This window comes from Phyllostomus hastatus, unplaced genomic scaffold (genome assembly GCF_019186645.2).
Source record: "Phyllostomus hastatus isolate PE091 unplaced genomic scaffold, TTU_PhHast_1.1 phas_contig_1, whole genome shotgun sequence".
Lineage (NCBI taxonomy): Eukaryota > Metazoa > Chordata > Mammalia > Chiroptera > Phyllostomidae > Phyllostomus > Phyllostomus hastatus.
Genome location: NW_025333498.1, coordinates 10,126,453 through 10,149,098, shown reverse-complemented (window position 1 = coordinate 10,149,098; position 22,646 = coordinate 10,126,453). Strand labels below are relative to the sequence as shown.

The following is a 22,646-nucleotide window of genomic DNA, read 5'->3' as shown; positions in this document are numbered from 1 at the left end:
GAAGACCAATCTAGAGGAGTCTGGCCAAGATGGAGGTGTAGGTAGAAATGCTTCACCTCCTTGCACAACCTAAAGGAGGATAACCACCAATCTAAAATCAATAAACAAGCAGAAGTACCAGAAAATCAAACTGCAAAAAATTCCAACCACCAAGGAATTTTTTAAAAATGTCAACCAGAACAACCAGACCAGTAAGAATCCACAGCAAGGCTGCGGACCTCATGGGCAGGGCTGGCTGAAGGTCAAACTGAGACACAGAGTTGACTGTGGACTATGGTGGTTGCCATTGTGGGAAAAACTCCCAGTCTCAGTTCATTGGGAAGTGCCCTAGAGATGAGCAGGCGAGCCGCCCTGTTCCCTCTCTGGTCCCTCCCTCACAGGCAGCACCACAGTGCAGCAAGGAGGGTTGCCCTGCCTGGGTGTATACCTAAGGCCACACCCCCTAACAACTTAACAGGTACACCAAAGAAATATGGCCCAAATGAAAGAACAGAGCAGAACCTCAGAAAGAGAGCTATGCAATGAGGAGATTGCCAACCTATCTGATGGTGAATTTAAAGCCCTAGTAATCAGAATGCTCACAGAACTGATTGAGCTTGGTTGAAAATGAAAACAAAACAAAACAAAACAAAACACTAAAGATACCCAAAATGAAAGAAAGCAAAATATTCAGGGAACCAATAGTGACAGGAAGGAAACCAGGACTCAAAGCAACGATTTGGATACTGATTGATTTGGATCAGTAGGAACAAATAAACATCCAACTGGAACAAAATGAGGAAACAAGAATTCAAAAAAGTGAAGAGAGACTTAGGAACCTCTGGGACAACCTGAAACATTCCAATATCTGAATTATAGGGGTGCCAGAAGGAGAAGAACAACAGCAAGGAACTGAAAACTTATTTGAATAAATAATGAAGGAAAACTTCCCCAATCTGGTGAAGGAAATAGACTTCCAAGAAGCCCAGAGACTCCCAAAGAAGTTGGACCCAAAGAGAAACACATCAAGACACATCATCATTAAGTTACCCAAAATTAAAGATAAAGAGAGAATCCTAAAAGAAGCAAGAGGAAAGGAGAAAATTACCTTCAAGGAGTGCCTATAAGACTGTCAACTGATTTCTCAAAAGAAATCTTACAGGCAAGAAGGGGCTGGAAAGAAGTATTTGAAGTCATGAAAGGCAAGTACCTACATCCAAGATTACTCTATCCAGCAAAGCTATCATTTAGGATAGAAGGGCAGATAAAGTGCTTCCCAGATAAGGTAAAGCTAAAGGAGTTCATCATCACCAAGCCATTATTATATGACATGTTAAAGGGACTTATCTAAGAAAAAGAAGATCAAAAATATGAACAGTAAAATGACAACAAACTCAAAACTATCAACAAATGAACCTAAAAAGAAAAGCAACAGAAACAAAAACTAAGCAAAAAACTAGAACAGGAACAGAATCAGAGAAATGGACATCACATAGAGGGATTTCAGTGGGGAGGGGAAGGGAGGAATAGGGGAGAAAAGGTACAGGGAAGAAGAAGTGTAATTGGTAGGCATAAAATAGACAGGGAGAGGTCAAAAATGGTTTAGGAAACAGAGAACTCAAAGAACTTATATGTACAACCCATAGACATGAACTAAGAGGGGGAAATGCTGGAGGGTTGGGGGTGCAGGGCAGAGGAGGGATAAGGGGGAAAATTGGGAAAACTGTAAAAGCATAATCAATAAAAAATACTTTTAAAAAATTTAAAAAGAAGAAAGCTAATCTGAGTAGTGCCAAGAGGTCAGGAACAAAACTCCTGTTTTCATTGTCTTGTAGTCATATTTTATTACTTTAATAAAAATGAAAATTAATTTTTGAAATGAAAAGTATAATGTAATACACAGGATTAGTACCAAAAAATCCAAATTTATATTTCCTTAAAGACCCAGTCAAAGGTATGCCTGGTAGTTTCATATATTCAAGTACAGCTTTGATGGCAGAATAAACAGGGCCATGCAATCTCAGACCACATTTAGGTGAGTCCTAAATGAGAGGGAAATCAGGAGAGAAGATCACTGGGAGCTGAGGAGGAAATTCAATTTACCAACCAGGAAATACACAGCATTATGTATGGTGACATACCACCAAGGATCCAAGAATTGCAAGTATTATCTTGAAGTAAGCAACCTGGTACCAAGCTTCAAGTAAGATCAGCTGTGCAGTGCCAAATAGAAAATTTAGAAGAGTAACTTTTATATATTCAGATAACATATATAATTAACCCCACATTAGTTTATTGCACAAAAGCAGAAGATCCAATTTCTTGGAAGGAGTAGATGTAAAATCTAACCACTAGTGACTACAAGTGATTGAAATGGTATAATCTTTAATATCATGACCCACCAAATTCTATATATAATGACACTGTGATAAAAATCAGAAGAAATGCTGAGCTTCACTTCTCTTTATTCCTGATCAGCACAACACTATACATAGTCACTGGATGGCAGTTGAAATTACACCAAGGTGCATAATTAAATATTAGTTCATGTGAATGCGTGGTTGTCTATGTCTTTATGACTGTTTTATTGTAAAGTTTCAACCAAGGCAAGTTTCATTCCACTCTTGGGGTTAAAATCATCAAGTAAAGGGACAATTAATTGCTTGCTTAGCATGTACAGACTTATGAAATAGTGTGGCTCTCACGAAGGAACTTCAAGTCTGATTTATTTAGGTCAACTAAAGCTACTATGAATGTAAAAAAGGGAAAATCCCAGATGCAGTGAGACAATCTCTACATCTCTGAGGTTAAAACTGTATTTTACAGCAGTCCTTCACTGCATGCTTGGTCTGTTGCTACTGGCGTATACACTGCGATTCGTCATCGACACTGCAAACAGTAAAACTTCAGTCCCTGAAGAAAGGTGAAGGGAAAGGCCTGTTATGTGTTCCCATGACAATGATGTGAAAGGTTCAAGGGTAAAAGGGATTTGAATTTCTTTAACCACACAGTCTAATTAATTTCTGGAGACAGTTTCTATTGCTGTATAGGCAATACTCAAAAAGCTGTTGTCAAGGAAAAGCATCCTAAAATTAGATCTGCCAACTTTGTTTTCATTGCAGGATTGGCCACACTCCTCACAGCCTCTTCTGTTTTGAAGAGAAAGCCTGCTCTTGAAATGTAAGGGAGCTCGCAGGGGCTTTTATGAAGAGGAAAAGAATACTGCCTACCCAATACTGATCTCACAAATTGTTTTTCTTGTATAAGCTTGTCTACAAGGCTTTTTTTTCCCTTGTATAAGCTTTTTTTGTACAAGCTTGTATAAGCTTGTGTGTTTACTTTATAATTTTGCTTTTGAGAACAAAAAGTCACTGATCCTAGTACCCCATTCCAGAAATTCATTGTCCCCGTCTCTACTTCCAATCTGTTGACCTTATCCACCTTTTCATGGCCCCTGCTTTACTCCCATGGTCTCATCTCTCCCCTCACCTTAAACCTTACAGAGTTGCTCCACCCTGCTTACCCCTTTGTCACCCAACACGCTCATATTTTCCTAGCAAAACATTAACCCTATACACTCAGTCCTGCATCTCTTTCAGCCTTCATGGAAGCAGCTGAACTGAAAGAAGAAAGAAAGGTAGTACCCAGGGTGCAGGCTGATCTCTCTTCAAATAAATGATCGCAAGTGGGTGTCCACACTGCTGTCAGTTAGACCGTGTTTCCTTAGTCACACTGGGCTCTGAGGTGACACTTCCTCAAACCTCTCCTCCCTCTCTCCTCTCCTCACTCTCTGATGATAGCCTCTTATTTCGTTTCACTGAGGAAATGAAAGTAACCAGGAGGGACCATCACCAAGTTTTCACCTGCCTACTTCCAAAAGTTCGTAAATATTCTGCCTTCCTGCTACTGCCAAAGATGAGCCATCCCACTCCTAAGATCCAGTCTCTACATTTAAGCAGTTCTTACCTTTCACCTACTCCGAAGGCTGGAGATCTCTCTCTCTCTCTCTCTCTCTCTTTCCCCTTTTCCCTCCCTTCCATTTTCTGAAATTCTCGGGCCCAAATATAATTTACCATATACCCAGTTGTGCACACACAAAAAACAATGCATTCTGATTCTTTTCAGTTTTTGTACTCCCACATCCAATTCATCAGTGAGTACTATCAGCTCTAATTTTAAATATGTCCTAAATCTGAATACTTATCATTTTCATAAGCACCAATGTTAACAAAGCTATCAAATCTTCACCAGGACAACTACCATAGCCTCCTAGCATACCCTCCTATTTCCAACTTAGTCCTTCTCCACCCCCACACTTCAATGTTACCTGCTGAGAAATGACCAGGGAAGTCTTCTTTTTTATTGTTTGTTTAAGGTGCACAAAGTGTTGATTTGAAACATTTATAAACCGCTAAATGGTCACCACCATAGTAGTGGCTTCTGCCTCCTTCCTGTCACATACTCAACATTTTTTTCGCAGTGAGAGCATCAACATCTGCTCTCTTAGCAATATTCAAATATATGAAACAGTATTGTAAGTTATAATCATTATGCTGTACATTAGGTTTCCAAATTTATTAATCTCATAACTGGAAATTTGTATCCTTTAACCAGTATCTCCCATGTCCCCAGCCCTGCAGCCTAGTGTAAGCACCATTCTGCCCTTTGTTCAGAGAAGTCTTCTAAAAACCTCAGTCAGACTCCCCACTTTGCAGCTTCAAAGCTGCAAAGGCTTGCCACCAGGCCAGGGATAAAATGTTAATTCCTTATCACGGCCTGTTGGGTCTTAGGTGATCTGGGTCTTAGGTGATCTGACTCCTGCCTTTCTCATCACACTTGATTCTTCCACTCTTTCCCTCACCCACCTTGTTCCAGTCCTCCCAGTCTTGTTTTTCCTCAAACATCCACCCTTACCCTGCCTCAGGGGATGTGCCCTTCAGCCCCTCAGCCTGAGATGCCCTTACTTCAGCCTTGGTGTAGTGCATTCTTTACCTCATTAAGGTCCTCTCCACAAGTCACTGTCACAGAAAACCCTTCCCTGACCACCTTTCTAAAATAGTTACCTTTGAGTCTCCCAGGCATTTGCTTTCATTAAGATTACATTGCATACTTATTTATTTGTTTATCATCCACCCTCACCATCAAAATGTAACTCTATGAAAGTAGGGACCATGACTATTTACCATTGTAGCCCTGGTGCCAAAAACAATGCTGGAACCTTCTCTGGTCCCAGTGATGAATATTCATTGAATGAACAAATAAATGACATTGTATTAATAAGTGAACCAAACTGGCTTAATTAAATAATATTAGTGCTAGTTTCCAAAATATGTCAATATTTTATGTCAAGATGTCAATATTATTACAAATGCCACTTAACTTACTTTAATTTCTAAATTAAACTTACTTAACTTACTTTATTTCTAAATGACTTTCATTCTTAACATAGTTCTAATCAGTGACTATGATTACCATAGTTTGACTCACACTGTGTAAATTAGTGTTTTCTTTTATACCCATAAAACATATACTTAACAAAACAATCTGAGTTTATCAAGGGGAATGTTTTTTTTAATTCCCTATCTGAACTTAAGTACTTCCTCTTTCTAGGGAATTTAAGATTACTTGGCAAAGTGTTTCTAATTCTAAAGGGATCCAAAGTAATTCTACCTTATTTCTTGTTTTCCAGGTGCTACAGTTATTAGTAGATCAACCAACTTTTCTAATAACAGAAAGTGAACGTAATGCTAATTTAGTGCAGAATTAAATCAGAGATAATTTTTAGCACTGTATTTAACCATGTTTTATATAGAAAACTAAAACAATTTGTGGTAAATAATCAGGAAGAATTACAATGTCATGTAAAATAGAGGGAAAGTACACATATATAAAAGTTATCTGGGTACTAATACCAGGAATATTTTAATCCTTTAAACCAGATATTATTATTTTGACTGTGCATTCCATTTTGGAACATTCTCAGTCATTAAGTACATGTGATCTCTCCTTAACCTAACTTGATTATGGATAGATTGGTTAGGTCTTAGATGGGCACATTATGATGCACATTTTACAAATATTTCTCCCTAATTAAAATATGATATGCATGACAGGATGAAGTCAGAGAACAAAAATATTAAGTGACAGTTTGAAAATGATGGTTTTAGTTCAAGGCTCGTCTCACACCTTGGACTTGAATGTCAGGTAAAAAAATCTCAAACACTTAAAATTGCTGTAACACATCGTGAAATTTCAAGACTACTTCGCTTGTGAATTTACCTTTGAAGATCCGTGCAAAGAGATTAGTTAGTTTTTAACTCAACAGTGGAACATTAACAGTATCCTGGAAGCTTAAATAAACTATTTAGTCTGATCATCTCCAAGTTTGGTCAGCTTATCTCCTTCTGTCTGACTCATTACAGTTTGGAAACTTCAGCAGGCAATTAACTCTCGCTGGACACACAGGAGTCTTCACTCACCAAGAATTCCCAGGGCCACAAGGTCATATGAGGCCAGAATATTTACTTATCACTGAAAGATATTCTCAACATAATCCGATGAGTAGTATAGAATTTAGGAAATTGGAATCTTTGAGTAGCAAGTTTAGTTACTCATTCAATGATGGAATCACCTCTGCCTCCTCCCATCATACAGTTTAATGTCAATTTTTTTCTCAGTCTCATACTTAGTAAAGAAAAGAGCAAAAACAAACACAGTCTTACATATAGTTGTACCACAAAAATAATGTACAATAAAGACTACCATTTGTCAATGATTATTTTATGTAAGACACAGAACCTGAGCCATTCGACTGCACTATTTTTATCTTAACAACAATCCTCTGAGATTCTAAATTCCGTAGGACAAAGTCTGTCTTTTGTTTTTGTTAGTTTCTCTCTCTCTCTTTCTCTCTCTCAGATAGTGACACCACCCAAAATATGTTATTCTGTGCTGGTCAACTCTGGACACACAATTCTCTTCCTTTTTCCAGAAGCAATATCCTCCATAAAACTTGACCTTCCAGCCTGGATTAATATTACTGCTGAATGGCTGTACCTTTACTGGCTACACCATTCAAGTGCAGAGTTGTTTCATGTTGCCTGATTACTGGTTTTTGTTATAATGAAATATTTTTAAGTTCTTACTTCATACAATATACTATGCTAGCCACTGAGGACAAAATATAAGCAAATGAATTCTACCTCTTTCCTCTTGTTACCACAAAAATTGGAAGAAGGAGTACCTAAAGGACAGAACAATTAAATGGACAATAACAAAGGCACCTGAAGTGCAATTAGAGTACCTGGGAGAGTCACCGAATCTAGTCTCAGATGATCATGAGTGCTTTTCTCTGACTCTAATGATATTGTGATTCGGCTCCAAATTTCCCACCCTGTCTTTCCAGAAATGCAGTTGTAACATGGTTAGAGTCTCTCCCTGAGATACTCCTCTTCAATAGCCTGTCCTCCTTTTTCACTCAATGTAATTTTAAAATCTTTTCTCCGCAAATCCCTTTCCCTGTTTTGTGAAAGAAGATTTTGCTAGAACTTCTCTCTTTAGCAATAAGATTTAGTTTATAAAAGTTATATATTTTGAAGGTATTACTCTACAATTAAAACCAGGAGTCAACTGAGATTTCAGTTCACAGAAAAGTTGGTGGAGGTTAATAATAGCAAAACTAATGGCATTTCCCAGTTTTGAAGACAACTATTTTATATAAACCATAAATTATGAAGACACAGCAATATATAGCTTGAAAAAGATACATATAAATTGTATTTCTTGTATATAATCAAACCAATTGCTTAAGGGAAAAAGTGAGAGGGAAGAAGAAAAAAGTTTGATCAGATTGCTTTCTTATCTACTCTATGTGATAAGAAAAGTGATGAAAAAATAGCTGGTAAGAATGTCAGAGTGGGAAATTTGTAAAGAATTAAAAATTAATTTGATAGAAAATTATAACATTGCATCTTTTTATGATGTTTGGTTATACACTACTGCTCTAAAAATAAAGATAACAAAATAAGTAACCATTTAACAAGTATGACTTTCTCAGATGGACTCCCTAAACCTAACCAATGTAGCTGAGTGATGCCCACCCAAAATCAGCTCTTGGCTGCTACGTTATTCACATGCTACTTATCTGGTTCCCACAATTTATTCTCCCTACTACTTTGATTCCTTCTCTTTTCTTTTTTCCCCTCATTTATTTCTTTACACAATCAAAAAACAGCAAATGTTTCAGAGTTTATGTATGCAAAACTTGAGATTACTGTTTTCTTGCCCTCTCCTACATCTGGAAAGATAATCTTATGCTAACGTGATTCAGATAATAGAAGAAATATGTAGGTGGGGGGAAACTAGATGTAAAATTACTTTTTTCTTTTTCTTTGTGGTTTTAAAGAAGAAGCCTAACAGAGTGGGAACTGGGCCTTCCCATGCCCTTCATGACCTGTTGTCAGGGCAACAGGATGTGTAGGCAGCCCTGGCCTTCCCAGGACCTGTTGCCAGGGTAACAGGCTCCGAACCATCTTCTCTTATGCAACTATGCAGTTTCTTTGCCTTGTTCTATGTTTCTCTACTACTTGGTGGGAAATAGAGCAACACAACTTGAGTTATACAAGCCACTGAGGGATCATATATTGAAAGAAATATTGTTGCAGATGGAAATTATGTGGAGGAAAGTTTTATTGGACTGACTTTCTGAAAAAAGAACTTTAGATTTTATTTCTTAAATATATACTGAATTGTGTTTGGATCAAGGAAATAAGTGGTAGGAGATGATGGGAGTAAAAGAAGCAGAATGGTAGTAGGAAAAAGCTGTGGAAACTAGAGAATTATACAAAAAATTAAAAAGCTAAGAGCATGATTTGGGGGATATATTAAATGGCTTTTCTTGTGCCACAAACCATCTTACATCTCACAATTTAGTAACCAAAACCTATGAGTTCTGAGTTGGAGGATGTTTAATACCTCAGGACGGCCTCACTGACATGTCCAGTGGTTGATGGTCTGGATAGTCTAGTGGAGCCTCAGTTGCAATGGTTTATATCTGTTCCATGTGCTCACCCTCCAGTAGTCTGAACCAGGCTTCTTTTTTTTTAAAATAATTTTCTTGTTTTTTTTTAAGATTTTATTTATTTATTTTTAGAGAGGGAAGGGAGGGAGAGAGAGAGAGAGAGAGAAGCATCAATGTGTGGTTGCTGGGGACTATGGCCTGCAACTCAGGCATGTACCCTGGCTGGGAATCGTACCTGCGACACTTTGTAAACCAGGGTTCTTGCTCTGCTAGTACGAGAGTTCCAAAGAGCAGCAAGAGAGAGTATGCTCTAATGCATAATTCCTTTTCAAGTCTTTGCTTGCATCACATTACTAAGATCCCATTGGCCAAAGCAAGTTGCATGGCCAAGCTCAGAGTCAGCGTGGGAGGGATAACTTCCTGCTTCCAACAGTGGAAGCAGGAAGTTATCAACAAACTGAGAAAGGCTGCAATAGTAAACAACAGCATGGGAAAATTTCTGGATAACAGACTGCTCTTTGGAAAACCTGAAACATTAAAGCAGATAGAGGTTTTCTGGGGGATGAAATATCAAGACGGTCACATATATAAAAAGTCTTTTTCATATTGAAACTGGTTGGAGGTACTGGAGATTTTGAGAGCTCTAAAAGTTAATAAGAAGCCCCTTCATTCATCTACTATTAACCATCATCAAATGCAGACTAAAAAAGGATGAGAAAAAATACTGTGTGCCATTAAGTAGTTCACATTCTCTGTGGGAAATAAAGCATAATAAAGTATATTTAGATTATTTTTCTAAAATAAACAAGAGGAGAAAAGACTCTGCTCACTTTACTTCAGAAAAGAACCTCATTGCATGTTTAAAATCCTTTACAACAAGAAGAGAAGCAGCAGCATAGCCCAGTTTTAAATCATTAGAACTCCTGCCTTTATTCTTATTAATAAATAAAATCATTAGGTACAGGTACATGTAGCATCTTCTGTTGTGTGGGATACCAAAGGCCAAAAAGATTAGAATAATTTTGTAAGGGTCTTCCAAGCTCTGAAGTGGCAAGAGGGTTTAGGAAAAGTTTAATTCTTTTGCAAATACCACTTTAATCATTGTTTAAATGAATTAATTAATGGGGTAATATAGTGCCTATCTAGAGAAGGATAAAACTGAAGAGCTTCTGACATCTAAAGCTTATGCCAAGTGATAACTCCCCTTGATATTCAGCTTTGAGGATGCAGAACTAGGCAAACAGATGGCAGGATTTGGAATAATCAAAACAAGGGAACAGTTTTTAACTCCTGAAAGGTCAGGCTTTACAGTGAGTCTCGAGTGTTAAATGGAATTACCTAAGTCAGTGTTAAATGGAATAGGCATGGGCCTTGGAATCGGGCCCTCCCCTTCCTAATTGGGAACCAATGGTCAAGTCACCGGGTGTCTCTGAGGCTCAGTTTCCTCATCAGAAAAAAGAAATGGGGATAATTGCCCTGAATCACAGAAATCAAAAGAGAAATCCTTTAGATATGATAAAGCAAAACATATTACTATGAAATATGATTACTGATAGTATTCAGTTATGAGGTAATTTAAAATAGTTTAAGCCAATCAAAATGTGATGGATGCTCAGCTTGTTTGCATTTTGTCTCATCTTGCTCCAAATGCAATTTATTTTGAACTGAGTCTTAGGAAGCCCAGTGCTAAGTGGATCAGAGTCAGCACACTATTGCATTTCTAGTGGGTCCATTTTGATTTTCCTCTAAGTCATTTTCCTCTAAGACCTTTTTCACATACAAAATTCCAAGACTCTCCTGACCCTCCCCACTTTTTTCGGGGTTTGAGGTTGGCCTCTGTTTTCTTGCTGTATAGACTTTATACTTAAGAGGTTTTACTACTGTTTTATGACTCATAAAATTATTTGAATAGCTATTAGTATGAAAACTTTGCTACCAGAAATGATGATTTGAGCATTTTATGAGCCTGATTTAATAAAAATTTATATTTTAAATATATTATAAAATATAATCTCTTTAAACAACCTCAAGAAAGTATAGCTTAAAGAAGAAAACAAAAGGGTCATAATGCTTCATTTACATGTATCTCTTGACCTGTTATTATTTTCATGTATTTCCTTAACAGTAACTATTCATGTCTAACACTTGCTCAGACCAGTACATTGAAATGATGATTCTCCTGAGCCTTTAATGCTGACATCTGTTTCATTATGTTAATAAAGAGTTCCTTTCAGGCCCTAGCTGGTGTAGCTCAATGGATTGAGCGCAGGCTGTGAACCAAAGTGTTGCAGGTTCAATTCCAAGTCAGGGTATATGTCTGGGTTGCAGGCCATGACCTCCAGCAACTGCACAGTGATGTTTCTCTCTCTCTCTCTCTCTCTCTCTCTCTCTCTCTCTCTCTCTCCCCCTTCCCTCTCTAAAAATGAATGAATAAAATCTTAAAAAAAAAGGGAGTTCCTTTCATACTTTTCATATGGGACTCAGACTTGATCAAATGTTTATATTTGATTAGATGATAGAAATTTTAGAATAAATGACACAATCTAGTGTCATAATGTCACAATCTAGTAACATAATGGTTATTTGGTATTTTCTAAATGAATCAGCAAAAGGAAGGCTATGGGACTGTAGTAATTACTTGGAAGTAAATTCCATTTTCAGCCAGACACACAGACCGTGATAAGGAATACCTAAAGAGTGATTTTCAAGCCAGACTGATTCAGAAAATAAGACCAGCCCTGGGTCATACATGATTATAGAGACCTAAATTTTGTTCCAAGGCAACCACAAGATGCTGAACTAAAGATGCTGAATCCATTCAGTCGATTCATCCATCAGTGAACCATCAAGGCCAGTCCACTTCTCTTCCTCAGCACTCTCTCGTTACATAACTCCTGCCTGTCCACGGGAATGTAAATGCTCTGTTCTGCTGAAGAGGAACCTGGGGATGTGGTGAGACCACTTCCACTGAGCCAAGAGAAACTCTTCTCATCTTGACACTCTATTTTTTCTGCTAATTCTGACAAGAAAATTACTTGGAAAAAAAAAGACTTTTGCTTTTGAGTATAATAATAATGATAATAGCTAGAATGTCTTGAATTCTGACAAGTATTCATTTATTTACTCTTCTCAACACCTATGAGATAGATAATGATATCATTCCCACTTTGCAGATAAGAAAACTAAGACATCGAAACATTAATCAACTTGGAGAAGGTCATATAGCTGTTAAATAGCAGAATCAAAATACACAAGAATGAATAAGATTACAGGAATGTTAATAATTAAAAGAATTTGAGAGCATACTGTATGTCATGCTGTATTTCTTATAGACATTATTATATAAATTTTCAATATCTTTATTTGGATAGCATCTAAATAGATTCCTGGACCCTAATTCTTCCTTCTGAGTGGAAGGACCTTACATTGGAAAGTCTTTCCAGGATTCTTTGTCCCTTTTCACCTTCTTTCACAGAGGAGGAGGAGAAACATTTGGTTGGTGAATTGTGAAGAAGGAATTAGATGTGGGGGTACAAGTTATCCCTTTCAGGAGGTAGGGAAGGGATTTTTCTGCTTGTAGAACACATCCTTTCCCATTTTTTAGAGGCCATGTGGTAAGTTTAGGAGGAGAGATTTTGTCCGCTGCCAGGAAAATATGCACGTTTGGAGGGAAAATTGCAGTCCAAGGTATTCTGGCTTGTTTAGCTCTATAGACCAAAAACCTTATCCTCCAACAAGTTTAGTCTTCAATAAAGTTGACATTTAGATCTCCACCAACTTGACTCCTACATCTACCCTTCACCTAATCCTGAACTTAAATTAGCAGTGTCATTCATCAGCCCCCTCTCACCGTAAGATCCTAAGGGGTAAGTATCAATTTTTGTCTGTCTCAGCTGAAAAGTCAACTTCTCAGATAAATCATTCCTCATGATCTAAAATACCCTCTCCAAGTAACTCTTGATCACATCACCTGGTACATTTTATTCAGGTAATTTTTTACTTTATATTAACTCATTATTTATAATTTAGTTTTTTGTTGTTTTTTTTTACTATAATGTAAGTTCCTGTGCCTAAAATAGTGCCTGACAAACTATCCAATCAGTGAGCATTTGTTGAATGAGTGAATAAATGATGAATGAAATAATTGGATTTTACAAATAAATAAAGTTTAGAGAAGTTAATAGATTGTCCATGGTCACTCAGCTAAAATACTTGACTCTAAAGTTTAATTTCTTATTCTTAAAGGTATTTCACTTCAACAATGTCCATTCTACAAACCATATCATAATGTTTCATAGGACTAAAGTTTATATTAAGATTATATTTATATAACAGAATAGATTTTGTGAAGTGGTATTCTTCAAATTAATTTTATGTCTAAAGGACAGTTTTTTAAAACTAATTTGCCTGATTAATCCATCAAAATCCATGACATGCTCAACAATCTGAGAACAGAGATTAAGGTTTATTGACAATTTCCAAGAAGATAGCATAACATTATTCTTTGACATTTAAAGTGAATTCACTATGCATGTATACTCAATATCAGAGCTTGATAAGAAAATTGGTGGTCTGGGCATGTAAGCCAGGGTTAGACAGAAGACAGTGAGTTATTTAACAGCTAAGGACAAAGAGTATCTACTCTAATTTGCCAAAGGGTGATCTAGGCGTCCCCACCTCTAGGTTTATGTGAGTGTTAGGCATGGGACAAGAAGAGAGAGAGAGAAAGAGAGAGAGTGAGTTGGGAAATGGTAGGAATACGGGAGTGGTCATGTTGGTTAAGTATTCTGTTACTCTGTTACAGGAGACATGTATGTTTCTTATTGCTGCTGCAACAAGTTTACCACAGACTTAGCAATTTAAAACAACACACATGGTTCTATTTTGCTTGCTTGTTTGCTTTGTTGATTACATTCAAAATATAACCAGAGACATTGAAATAAAGAACAAACTGACAGTAACTAGAGAGGAGGGGGAGGGGGATAATAGGGGAAAGAAAGGAAAGGGTCATCAAGGAACATGTATAAAGGACCATGGACAAAGCCAAACAGGGGTAGGATTGAGAGTGGGAGGAGGGGTGGGTGGGATGGGGGGGGTGGGGGAAAAGTACCTGAACAACAACAACAACAACAACAACATAAACATAAATGTATTATCTTAAGTTCTGCAGATCATTTGATGCAAGTTTCATTGAGCTAAAACCAGGTGTTGGCAGGGCTACATTCTTTTTAGGGGGTCTAGAGAGAGAAACTGTTTTCTTGCCTTTTCCAGGTTCTGGAGGTTACCCACAATCCTTGCCTCATAGCCTATTTCCTCCTTCTTCAATGTTGACAAAGACAACTCGGGTACTTTTCACATCACAGCACTCTGTCTTCTGCCTTCCTCTTCCACTTTTATTAACCCTTGTCATTGCACTGGAACCACTTGAATAAACCCAGCTAATCTCCATATTTTAAAATCATCTGACCAGCAAACTTAACTCCATCTGCCACCTAAATTTCCCTTTGACATGTGAGAAAGCACCTTCACAGGTCTGGGGATTAGGACATGGACGTGACTGGAGGGCAAAGAGTCTGCCTACCACAAGGCCTATTAACTGAGTTTCAGGAAGCATCAATCTGGATCCTTTTCTAGTGATCTTTCTAGGCACCTTTCTAGAAAAGCCTCCTGAGAATGTCCTCTTTTTTGTTTTGAAAGTAGATTTGTGTCTAACTCCAAGTTCCATCAGATACTAGCTATTTAATCAACTTAGAATACCTACCTCCTGAAATTGTTGGAAAAGTAAATAAGAATACAAATATGTTATATCTGAAAGGTTCTGATGATTAGTAGATTATAAACAAACATTACTTCCTTCCATCTTTTTGTCCATATTCTTGCTGTGAATCTATCTTCATTCCTCCAACCTGGCTTTAGGCCCGCTTATGGCAGCCTCATGGATCTTCTAATTATGTAGTTAGAGCCACCAAGGACTTAGAATTTTATTCATCCATTGAGTGACTAAGAACTGTCTACTGCACTTTCTCCTATGTGCCAGGTAACAGGCAAGATGATGGGGATCCAAAAGCAAATTCCATGGACAGGCCTCTTGCACTCAGTAGCTTGTGATCCAGTAGGAAGGAAAACATTTTTCTTTTATGCAAAGGAAAGTCCAGGTTACTTTTTGAGTCAAATATAGGAAATTAACCTAGTATGGAGGGTAAATAAGGATTTCCTTTGCAAGTAAAATTTAAGAAGAGATCTTTAAGTATTTGGTCACAAGATGTCTATTAGCATTTTGAGTAGGATAACTTTTCCTGATGAGAGAACGTCCCAACCTCATGATTGAGGACATTAATCATGCCCAGGCCCTGCTGCCCACTGAATGCAGAAACACCCTCTGGCACTGCAAAAACCAGAGCCATCCCCACACATCTCTAAATGCATCATGGGAGCAAGACCAACCCTGAATAAGAGGACAAAGGAGTTGTTCCCTTGGGGTAAGAGAATAATATCAGCAAAGGCAGATGAGTGATAAGCATCTTTCTCTTGGGCCACACTGGTCTGGTTGGGAGGGGGCCACAGAGGGAGAGGCATGAGAGGAGGCTCCAAAAGTTGAGCAGGTTTGGGGAGACCCTGTGAAGGATGCTTAACTTGGAAGAGAGGACACTTGAAAGCTTTAAAATGTTTGAAGCAGGAGAGTAAATGTATCAGATTTGCTCCTAATCAATAATGCTGCTTTATCCTAGAGTATACAATTCCAGTTTGGGAATACAGTGCTAATAACTGTTGTCATTTCACCTTTTTTTTTTTTTGGCCATTTCCATTCTACCTATATCTTTCTGCTGCACCTTCTTGGTGTTAAGGGTTTGGGCTTACTTCATCTGACACTACACCATACACTGCCCTCTTCAATAACAACAGCTCACTGAAATTAGGTATAGGGTTATTACACAGCTCCTCCTTTCTCCTTCACTGTCTGCTTCTTAACATTTTATTCTTGCATTACTGAACATCATGCGTACCACCAATCAAAAAAGAAGAAAGAAGCTTGATTTCTGGTCTTTCCACTGTTACACTCACAACTCCAGACCTCACTATCTGGACATTTGTCTGGATTGGGAGAGACAGGAAGTAAATATCTATACATGTAAAATTAAATATCATACATTAAGTTAGTTTCTAATTATAAAATTTTTGTCTGTTCTCATCATACATGTATAGAAACTGAGGGAATTGAAAATAAGTTCTAAAGTGAGTCTCACATTTTTCAGTAATCTATGTTTTTAAGCAGTTCAAACTTTCCCTCTTCTGTTGAATGACTAAGACAATATTCTTATTTAGTTTTTGTTATAACGCCAAGTGGCTTTTACTGGAATTTGTACAGGATTACAGTTTTCTGGAAATGTTGTCACCCCTTAGACTGACTCCTTAGAACAGTGGCACTGATTGGAGAGAGCAGCACCCATGTTTTAAACATGCTTGATTTTTTTAACCACCTACCATTGTAGAACCATTGTACTTCTGGAGAAGAAAAAAAAACACAGCAGTACCATGACACAAAAAAAAGGATCATCTCTAAAATTAATTTAAAAAACACGGCACATAAATAAAAACAAACATAAAAGTTTCAGATCAACTTCCCTCCTGGGAATTAACAACTTAATCATCTTTACAAAGACTAGTGTTAGGAAACTTTTCATAATGTGTAGGAAGCAGTACAGGTCCCAGAGTCCTGGAATATTCTGAAACAGATGCTTCTTCAGGTGCTGAGATAGCCAAAGAAATAGGAAGTGTTTTCCAGGTCCTAAACAACCGATAAGTTAAGAAGTATATGGTTCTTTTTAAATGTAGTTTATGAAGAACATGATGCTAGTCATTTGCTGGCATTTCCACATCATAGACCATGAGTCACAGCGTGGAACCTAAATGGTCATTGAGTGACAAGTTAGTAGAAAATGGATTGAAGAAAGCTAAAGAAAAGTCATGGCTGTAAAAAGTAAATTGATAGAATAAAGCATACAGATTTATACACAGAAATGAGAAGAGGAAATTGCACTGCTCTTCCCACAGTGGAATAAGAGATTTCTTGACACATCACTGAATATGGTGTCCTAATTAAATATTATATGAAGGTGATTTAAAAGAGCTTAATGAAAGAAATCAATAAAATAAGTACAATAAATTGATATTTTAATTTAGTTTACCAATCATTTTGCATGTGTTTCAAAATTTAAAGATTGTTTCTGTGGACTCAAAAAAGTTCTAAAATGTTATATGGTATGATAATGCCTATAAAATATATTTCTGCAAATAGCTACCTTGTGTTATCCATCAGTAAGGTATACTTGAACAAACCTTATTTTACTTTAACCTTTGTCTCTATATCTACCTAGCCTAAAAAATGCACACATTGTAAACCCACTTAAAAACAAAATATCTTGTTGAAATAAAGCAATGTATTTGTGAAGTTAGATAAAGTAAGAGATTTAAAAATCACTTTCCAGGCAAATATTTAAAAGCCTTCACTGAGTCTATCTTCCCAAACTTAAAAAAAATTACAGAAGTGTTCTATAGCTTTCATGAGTAGCAAGATTTTAAATGCCAATGCTTAAGAGCAACATTCTAATACTAATAATTTTGATGAGCTAAAATTCTGTTTGAATCAATATTACATTTTAAATAGGTAAGACAGTTTCAGCAATGGAATAGCAAGTCCCTCATATCACTCTTCAAATGCAGACTACACAAAAAAACTGTAATTATACAATTTGGTTGTCATTAGTCATGCAAGCAGATTTTAGCTACTTGTTTTGACAATTCTAATCCTAGAATACTAGAAATGTCTTAAGTCAATGTACAAGTTAAGTAATAGTACCTAATGCAAATTTCTTTTTTCTTTCATGCCAAAACAGTCATTTCAATCAGTTAGTAATAATATTTAAAAACCAAGTTATCAGCAATTTTTTCCTAAAATGGTCATTCAGTGGCTCTGTGTGGGCATGACTCAAAATTTACTTAGTGTGTACACACAAGGCCAGCCAAAGTAAGGCCTGCTTGAGTGTAATAAAATGGGTATAATAATTTATAGTTTTAATTTGAATATTTCACCTAAAATATCGTATGGTGTGCTTGAGTGTGATATTGCTGTTACAGAATTGTAAGCTTATGATTTTATAATAAAACATTTTGTAATAAAAAGGGGCATTATTGGTGCTGGACCCGTATATTTTTATACCTTACATCAATGTTGAATGTCAAGTCAGGAAGTTCTACTATTGAGTGACTAGATCACCCTCTCCTGAAAAAAAAAAGTGACAAACTCATCTTTGAGATGAATTGATAAAGTAAAATTCACCTAACTTTGCCCTAAAATGTTAGGTAAACACAAAGTCACTTTTCAAATTTCTTAAAAACGTATACATAAATTCACTACTATAAATCATCATATATTCATATTACTGCAAAAAAATAGAACAAATACAAACAAACAAACACATTCTGTTCTGCCAAAGGGAAGAAAATCTAAAGTAGGTTGCAGTATGGGATATAATTTGTATGGTACAGATGTCCATCAACTCATTAGGTTAGACGCACATCCTCTGATGATTGCCAATGCTCAATTTTCATCAATGTTAATTAATGTGTAAGTTGTTATTTGCTTTTTTAGGATTATTCATTTACCTACAGAATAACCAGAAAAATGTAATTTCTAAATCTACCATGGATCCTAGAAACATATATCTGTAATTCATTCAAATGATGTAAAGATGGCTTCCTTTTTATTTTGTTAATAGTTTTTTTGGGTTTTTTATGTTATTTTAATTTTATTTTATTGTGTTTCAGTTACAGTTGTCCTGCATTTTCCCCACTGATCTCCCCTACCTTGCCCCCTACTCCCACAGTCAATCCCCCAGATTCTTTTTAAAAGTTAGTCTTTGTTCAATGTTGTTGCCTTATTAGTTGTTCTTATCTAGTGCACTGTAATGCCGTGCATTACTTCAAGTGTAAGAAAATATGCAGGCTGTTTAAATATAAAACACCACTAAATACATTCAAATGGAGGGAAGCAGAAGGCATTTTACCTCTAAAGAAAGTTTGATACAATTTTTCTTTTAAAAATCATACATATCAAAATAGCAACATTCAATCTAGTGAGATGTTGCATTCTATAAAATAATATGTAAACATAGCATTAGACATATGAATCCCAGAAAATCTCTATTTTACATGGTATAAGATTCCTTCAGCCAATATCATAGAAAAGCAAATATATTTTTATTTGAAATATTCAAGTATGCTAAACAAAGGCTTGTAAATATTCATATGCACATATTTATCCAAATTTTAAAACTGATTTTTAAATCACAACATAATTAAAATAAAGCATGCAACACAGTGTGCTGAAATACTAAACAGGAATTGGTAGCATACACAGAAAAAAAATGTAAATATTGTTTAAATGGCAAGGTGGGTAGAATTTCCATTAAAGTTTGACTCAGCTATTTACATTTTATGCTTAGCATAAGCACAGCTCTTGACCAACCTTCCTAAGGTCTATTTCATCTTATGAGCTATTCTGTACTCTCAGAAGAAGTGAATTCTTTAATTTAAAGCCAAAACTCTCCAGTAAGTTTGGTATGCTTATAGTATTTTTACCACATATGCATTTTTAAAAACATAAAGAATAAGCACAATGGAGTTTAATTGTTTATCATATTAATCCTCTCCTTTTTTCCAAAATCTAATCACAGAGAAATAAGTACCAGTGCTAATCTTTCTATTTGCCCAGTGAAATTTTATTTCTGCGAGCAGTGCGCCTGTTACCTCTCTGCACATCTAAACAACACACAGCAGCATAAGAGAAGCCATGTAGCACAGCAGTAAAGTGGATTCCTTTTCTCAAAAGTTGCCTTACTTTACATAAAACATACAAGTGCAAAAATAATAGTTATCTTTCAAGCAGGTTGTTAGCTGAGACTGGGACATTTTATTTTTTTAAGAGAAACCTTTCTAAAGGAAACACTAGTCCACAAAGTAAGATAGCACCACAATTATTCATGTTAATAATCAAATTGGGGGGAGGGATAAAAACACAGAACCAAGCAGAGAGCTTACTCACATTCCTTTCAGGCGTTGCCACATTTTTTCAGTGTGTTCTCCTATAAGATATTTAAATGTGGTGTTTTCCAATTCTTCAATTCCTGTAGCAGTAGAGCCCATGATGATACTCCTAGGGCAACACAGTTATAGTCAGTTTCAACAGCTAGAACAAGCATTCCTCAGTCCACTACAAACCTCAGTTACACAGCAGCATCTCTTATGTATCAGAACATTGCAGATTTATAAAGCTAAGGGCAGCCTCTGCCAGAATTGCTATTGACTTTGACAGGCATACCCACTGTTCACCACATCACCCCCGCCCCAAGCAGACAGCAGTATAAACAGATCCTCTGACCTCACAGAAACAATCCGCACATGTGAGCCTGCTACTGTACTACTGACCAACTGAGCTCTCCAGCTCTCCCCAAAAGCAGCTCATTTGTTACTGTTCCGTGCACTGAAGCACATCACAATTCCTACAGTTTATGAGATCTGGTATGCACAAGAGAAACGTGAATGACTTTAGCGCACCAGAAGAAGCTGAATTCCTCTCTACCAATGAAAGGAGGGCAGTATGTAATAAGAAAACAGATGGCAGGAATCTGTATCAGCAGCACCACCCTGAGAAAAAAGTGCCTGCTTTAAATGCCAACGTTTTTGTCTCTTAATTATTCTGGAACCAACAACTAAAAATATACCATGCTGTAACAGAAAAATGCAATGAATATTAATGATGACAATGAGAAAATAACATATAAAGCCATACAAAAGACAGACCACAGAGCTCCACAGGTTGTTATTGATGCTGTAATCATGCTTATTCACCTTCTCCTAGCAACTCCGAACTGTAGGTAACTGCCAATCTAACTAGTGAAAAACACAGCAGTTGCACACAGCCTGCTCCGTGAATCCTTTGGGGATTAAAAAATGAAATGAAACTAGTGCACATGCTTGTATGACCATGTTGAAGAAAAGGGAGTGTGTGTGTGTGTGTGTGTGTGTGTGCCCGCGCACGCACACACAGAGAAAAAGAAGAGAAACTGATGTTGTGCTGCTTGTGCATTTCAGAAGAAAAACGAGAGAAAGTGTACATAAATGGAATCAGAACTGAGTTATCTGCCAAGCTCCAAACACACCCCAAGCTTTCTTAGAAACAAGCACAGACTTTAAGTATGAACTCCATACAGCTATTGCTATCTACAAGCTGCTAAGAAAAATATATTTAAAAACAATGTTTCTTCTTGTTCATTTGGAAAGCCACATGTAGTTTTATTCCTTTCTGCAAAAAAACTTGTCTGTTACCTTGCAATTTAGGATAGAAACACTCATAGATATTAGATAAATAACAATATCACTGAATGCTTACTATGTGACAGACACTGTTCCCAGTACCTAACAGTACTTCCTTTTTAAATTCTTACATAAAGCCCATGCAGTAGGTATAGTCCCATTTAACTGAGAAACAGAGACATTCCCCAGATTTAAAGCAGTCCTTTAAAACAGGCACTTTGGTTTCACTGAAAAGTAGCATTCCAATATAAAGTTACTATGTCTATCTGGAACTCAAGAGTAGTGGTATGTATGTAAAAAGCACCTTTGCAAAATTTTATACAAAGTATCTTCTGATTTCCTTGCTACCCAAAGAGGGTTCCACACCATGATGTTCTGGGTTCCTGTTACAACTTAAAAGGAAAATTTCAAGCGTCAGGAGCCTTTGATGCCATGCACATAAAGGAGCAGGATGTCCTTCATTCTTTGTAGCAGGATCCCACTTACGTGGCACCAACCTTGACTTCCAAACAGAACAGTCATCTACCAAAGGAAAAGTGATGACATTGCCTCATGAACAGATGAGAACCTGGGTGAATCTTTTGTGGGCAGCTCATGCCATTGACAACCCGGCTGATGTCAGTACAATGTCAGCCAGCAATACTGAGCAGCAAGCTCTGCTGAAGTTCACAGCTGCCACTGGAGCCCCTCCTGTTGCTGCTGCTTCACTCCTGGAACAATAGGCACAGGCAGCTTTCTGGGAGCCATGGCTTCTGGTGGCTCTGGGTCCCATGGCTAACACCAGTCTCTTGCAGAGGAGGCCTGCTACCCTGCCTCCCTTGGCTCTGTGTGACACACTCTTCTCTGCGCTGTGCGGACATTGCCATCCCCGTGCAACAATAAGGGAGCTCAGTGTGTGAAGCGCCTGGCGCTGGCCCAAGAAGTCCTGTGCATGTGTATCCTACCTCCCCTGAGCACCTGTGGCAGGCCACCCCCATCTTCCCTCTATAGAGCTTCTGAAGAAACTGAAAAGAAAGAGCAGGCCACTAGGGAAAGGCTGTGACCAGAAGGAATCGCAGGTGACTGCTCCAGCTCTCAGATTTACTACCACACAAACAGAGCTCACAGATGGGTCTGAAGGCACAGGGGCCCTCTGTGCCTAGGCAGCAGTTTCCTGCCGAAGACTGGAGCTCGCAGCTGCCACGGAGGACTGGGCTGCAGCCCCGCCTGCTCGGGCCTGGAATGGGTAGGAACAACCCCTGGGTGATCTTAAGCTGTTCTTCTACAGTCAAACAGA

The 22,646-nt window shown here is 37.4% G+C and overlaps 1 protein-coding gene across 2 annotated transcripts in view; it reads right to left on the bottom strand.

Moving 5' to 3' along the window:
* The window catches only part of PDE1A (phosphodiesterase 1A), a 292,632-nt gene extending 272,084 nt beyond the window's left edge, over positions 1-20,548 (bottom strand). The window contains exons 1-2 of one of the 2 annotated variants that reach the window (XM_045823309.1): positions 20,436-20,548; positions 20,100-20,210 (exon numbers count right to left, since the gene is read on the bottom strand). In XM_045823309.1, coding sequence (XP_045679265.1) covers positions 20,100-20,200 — 101 coding nt within the window. In that variant the 5' untranslated portion in view covers positions 20,201-20,210; positions 20,436-20,548. Of the gene's footprint in view, positions 1-20,099; positions 20,279-20,435 lie in introns of those variants that run through there. The other variant, XM_045823222.1, reaches the window with a different exon arrangement.
* Positions 20,549-22,646: the final 2,098 nt, after the last annotated feature.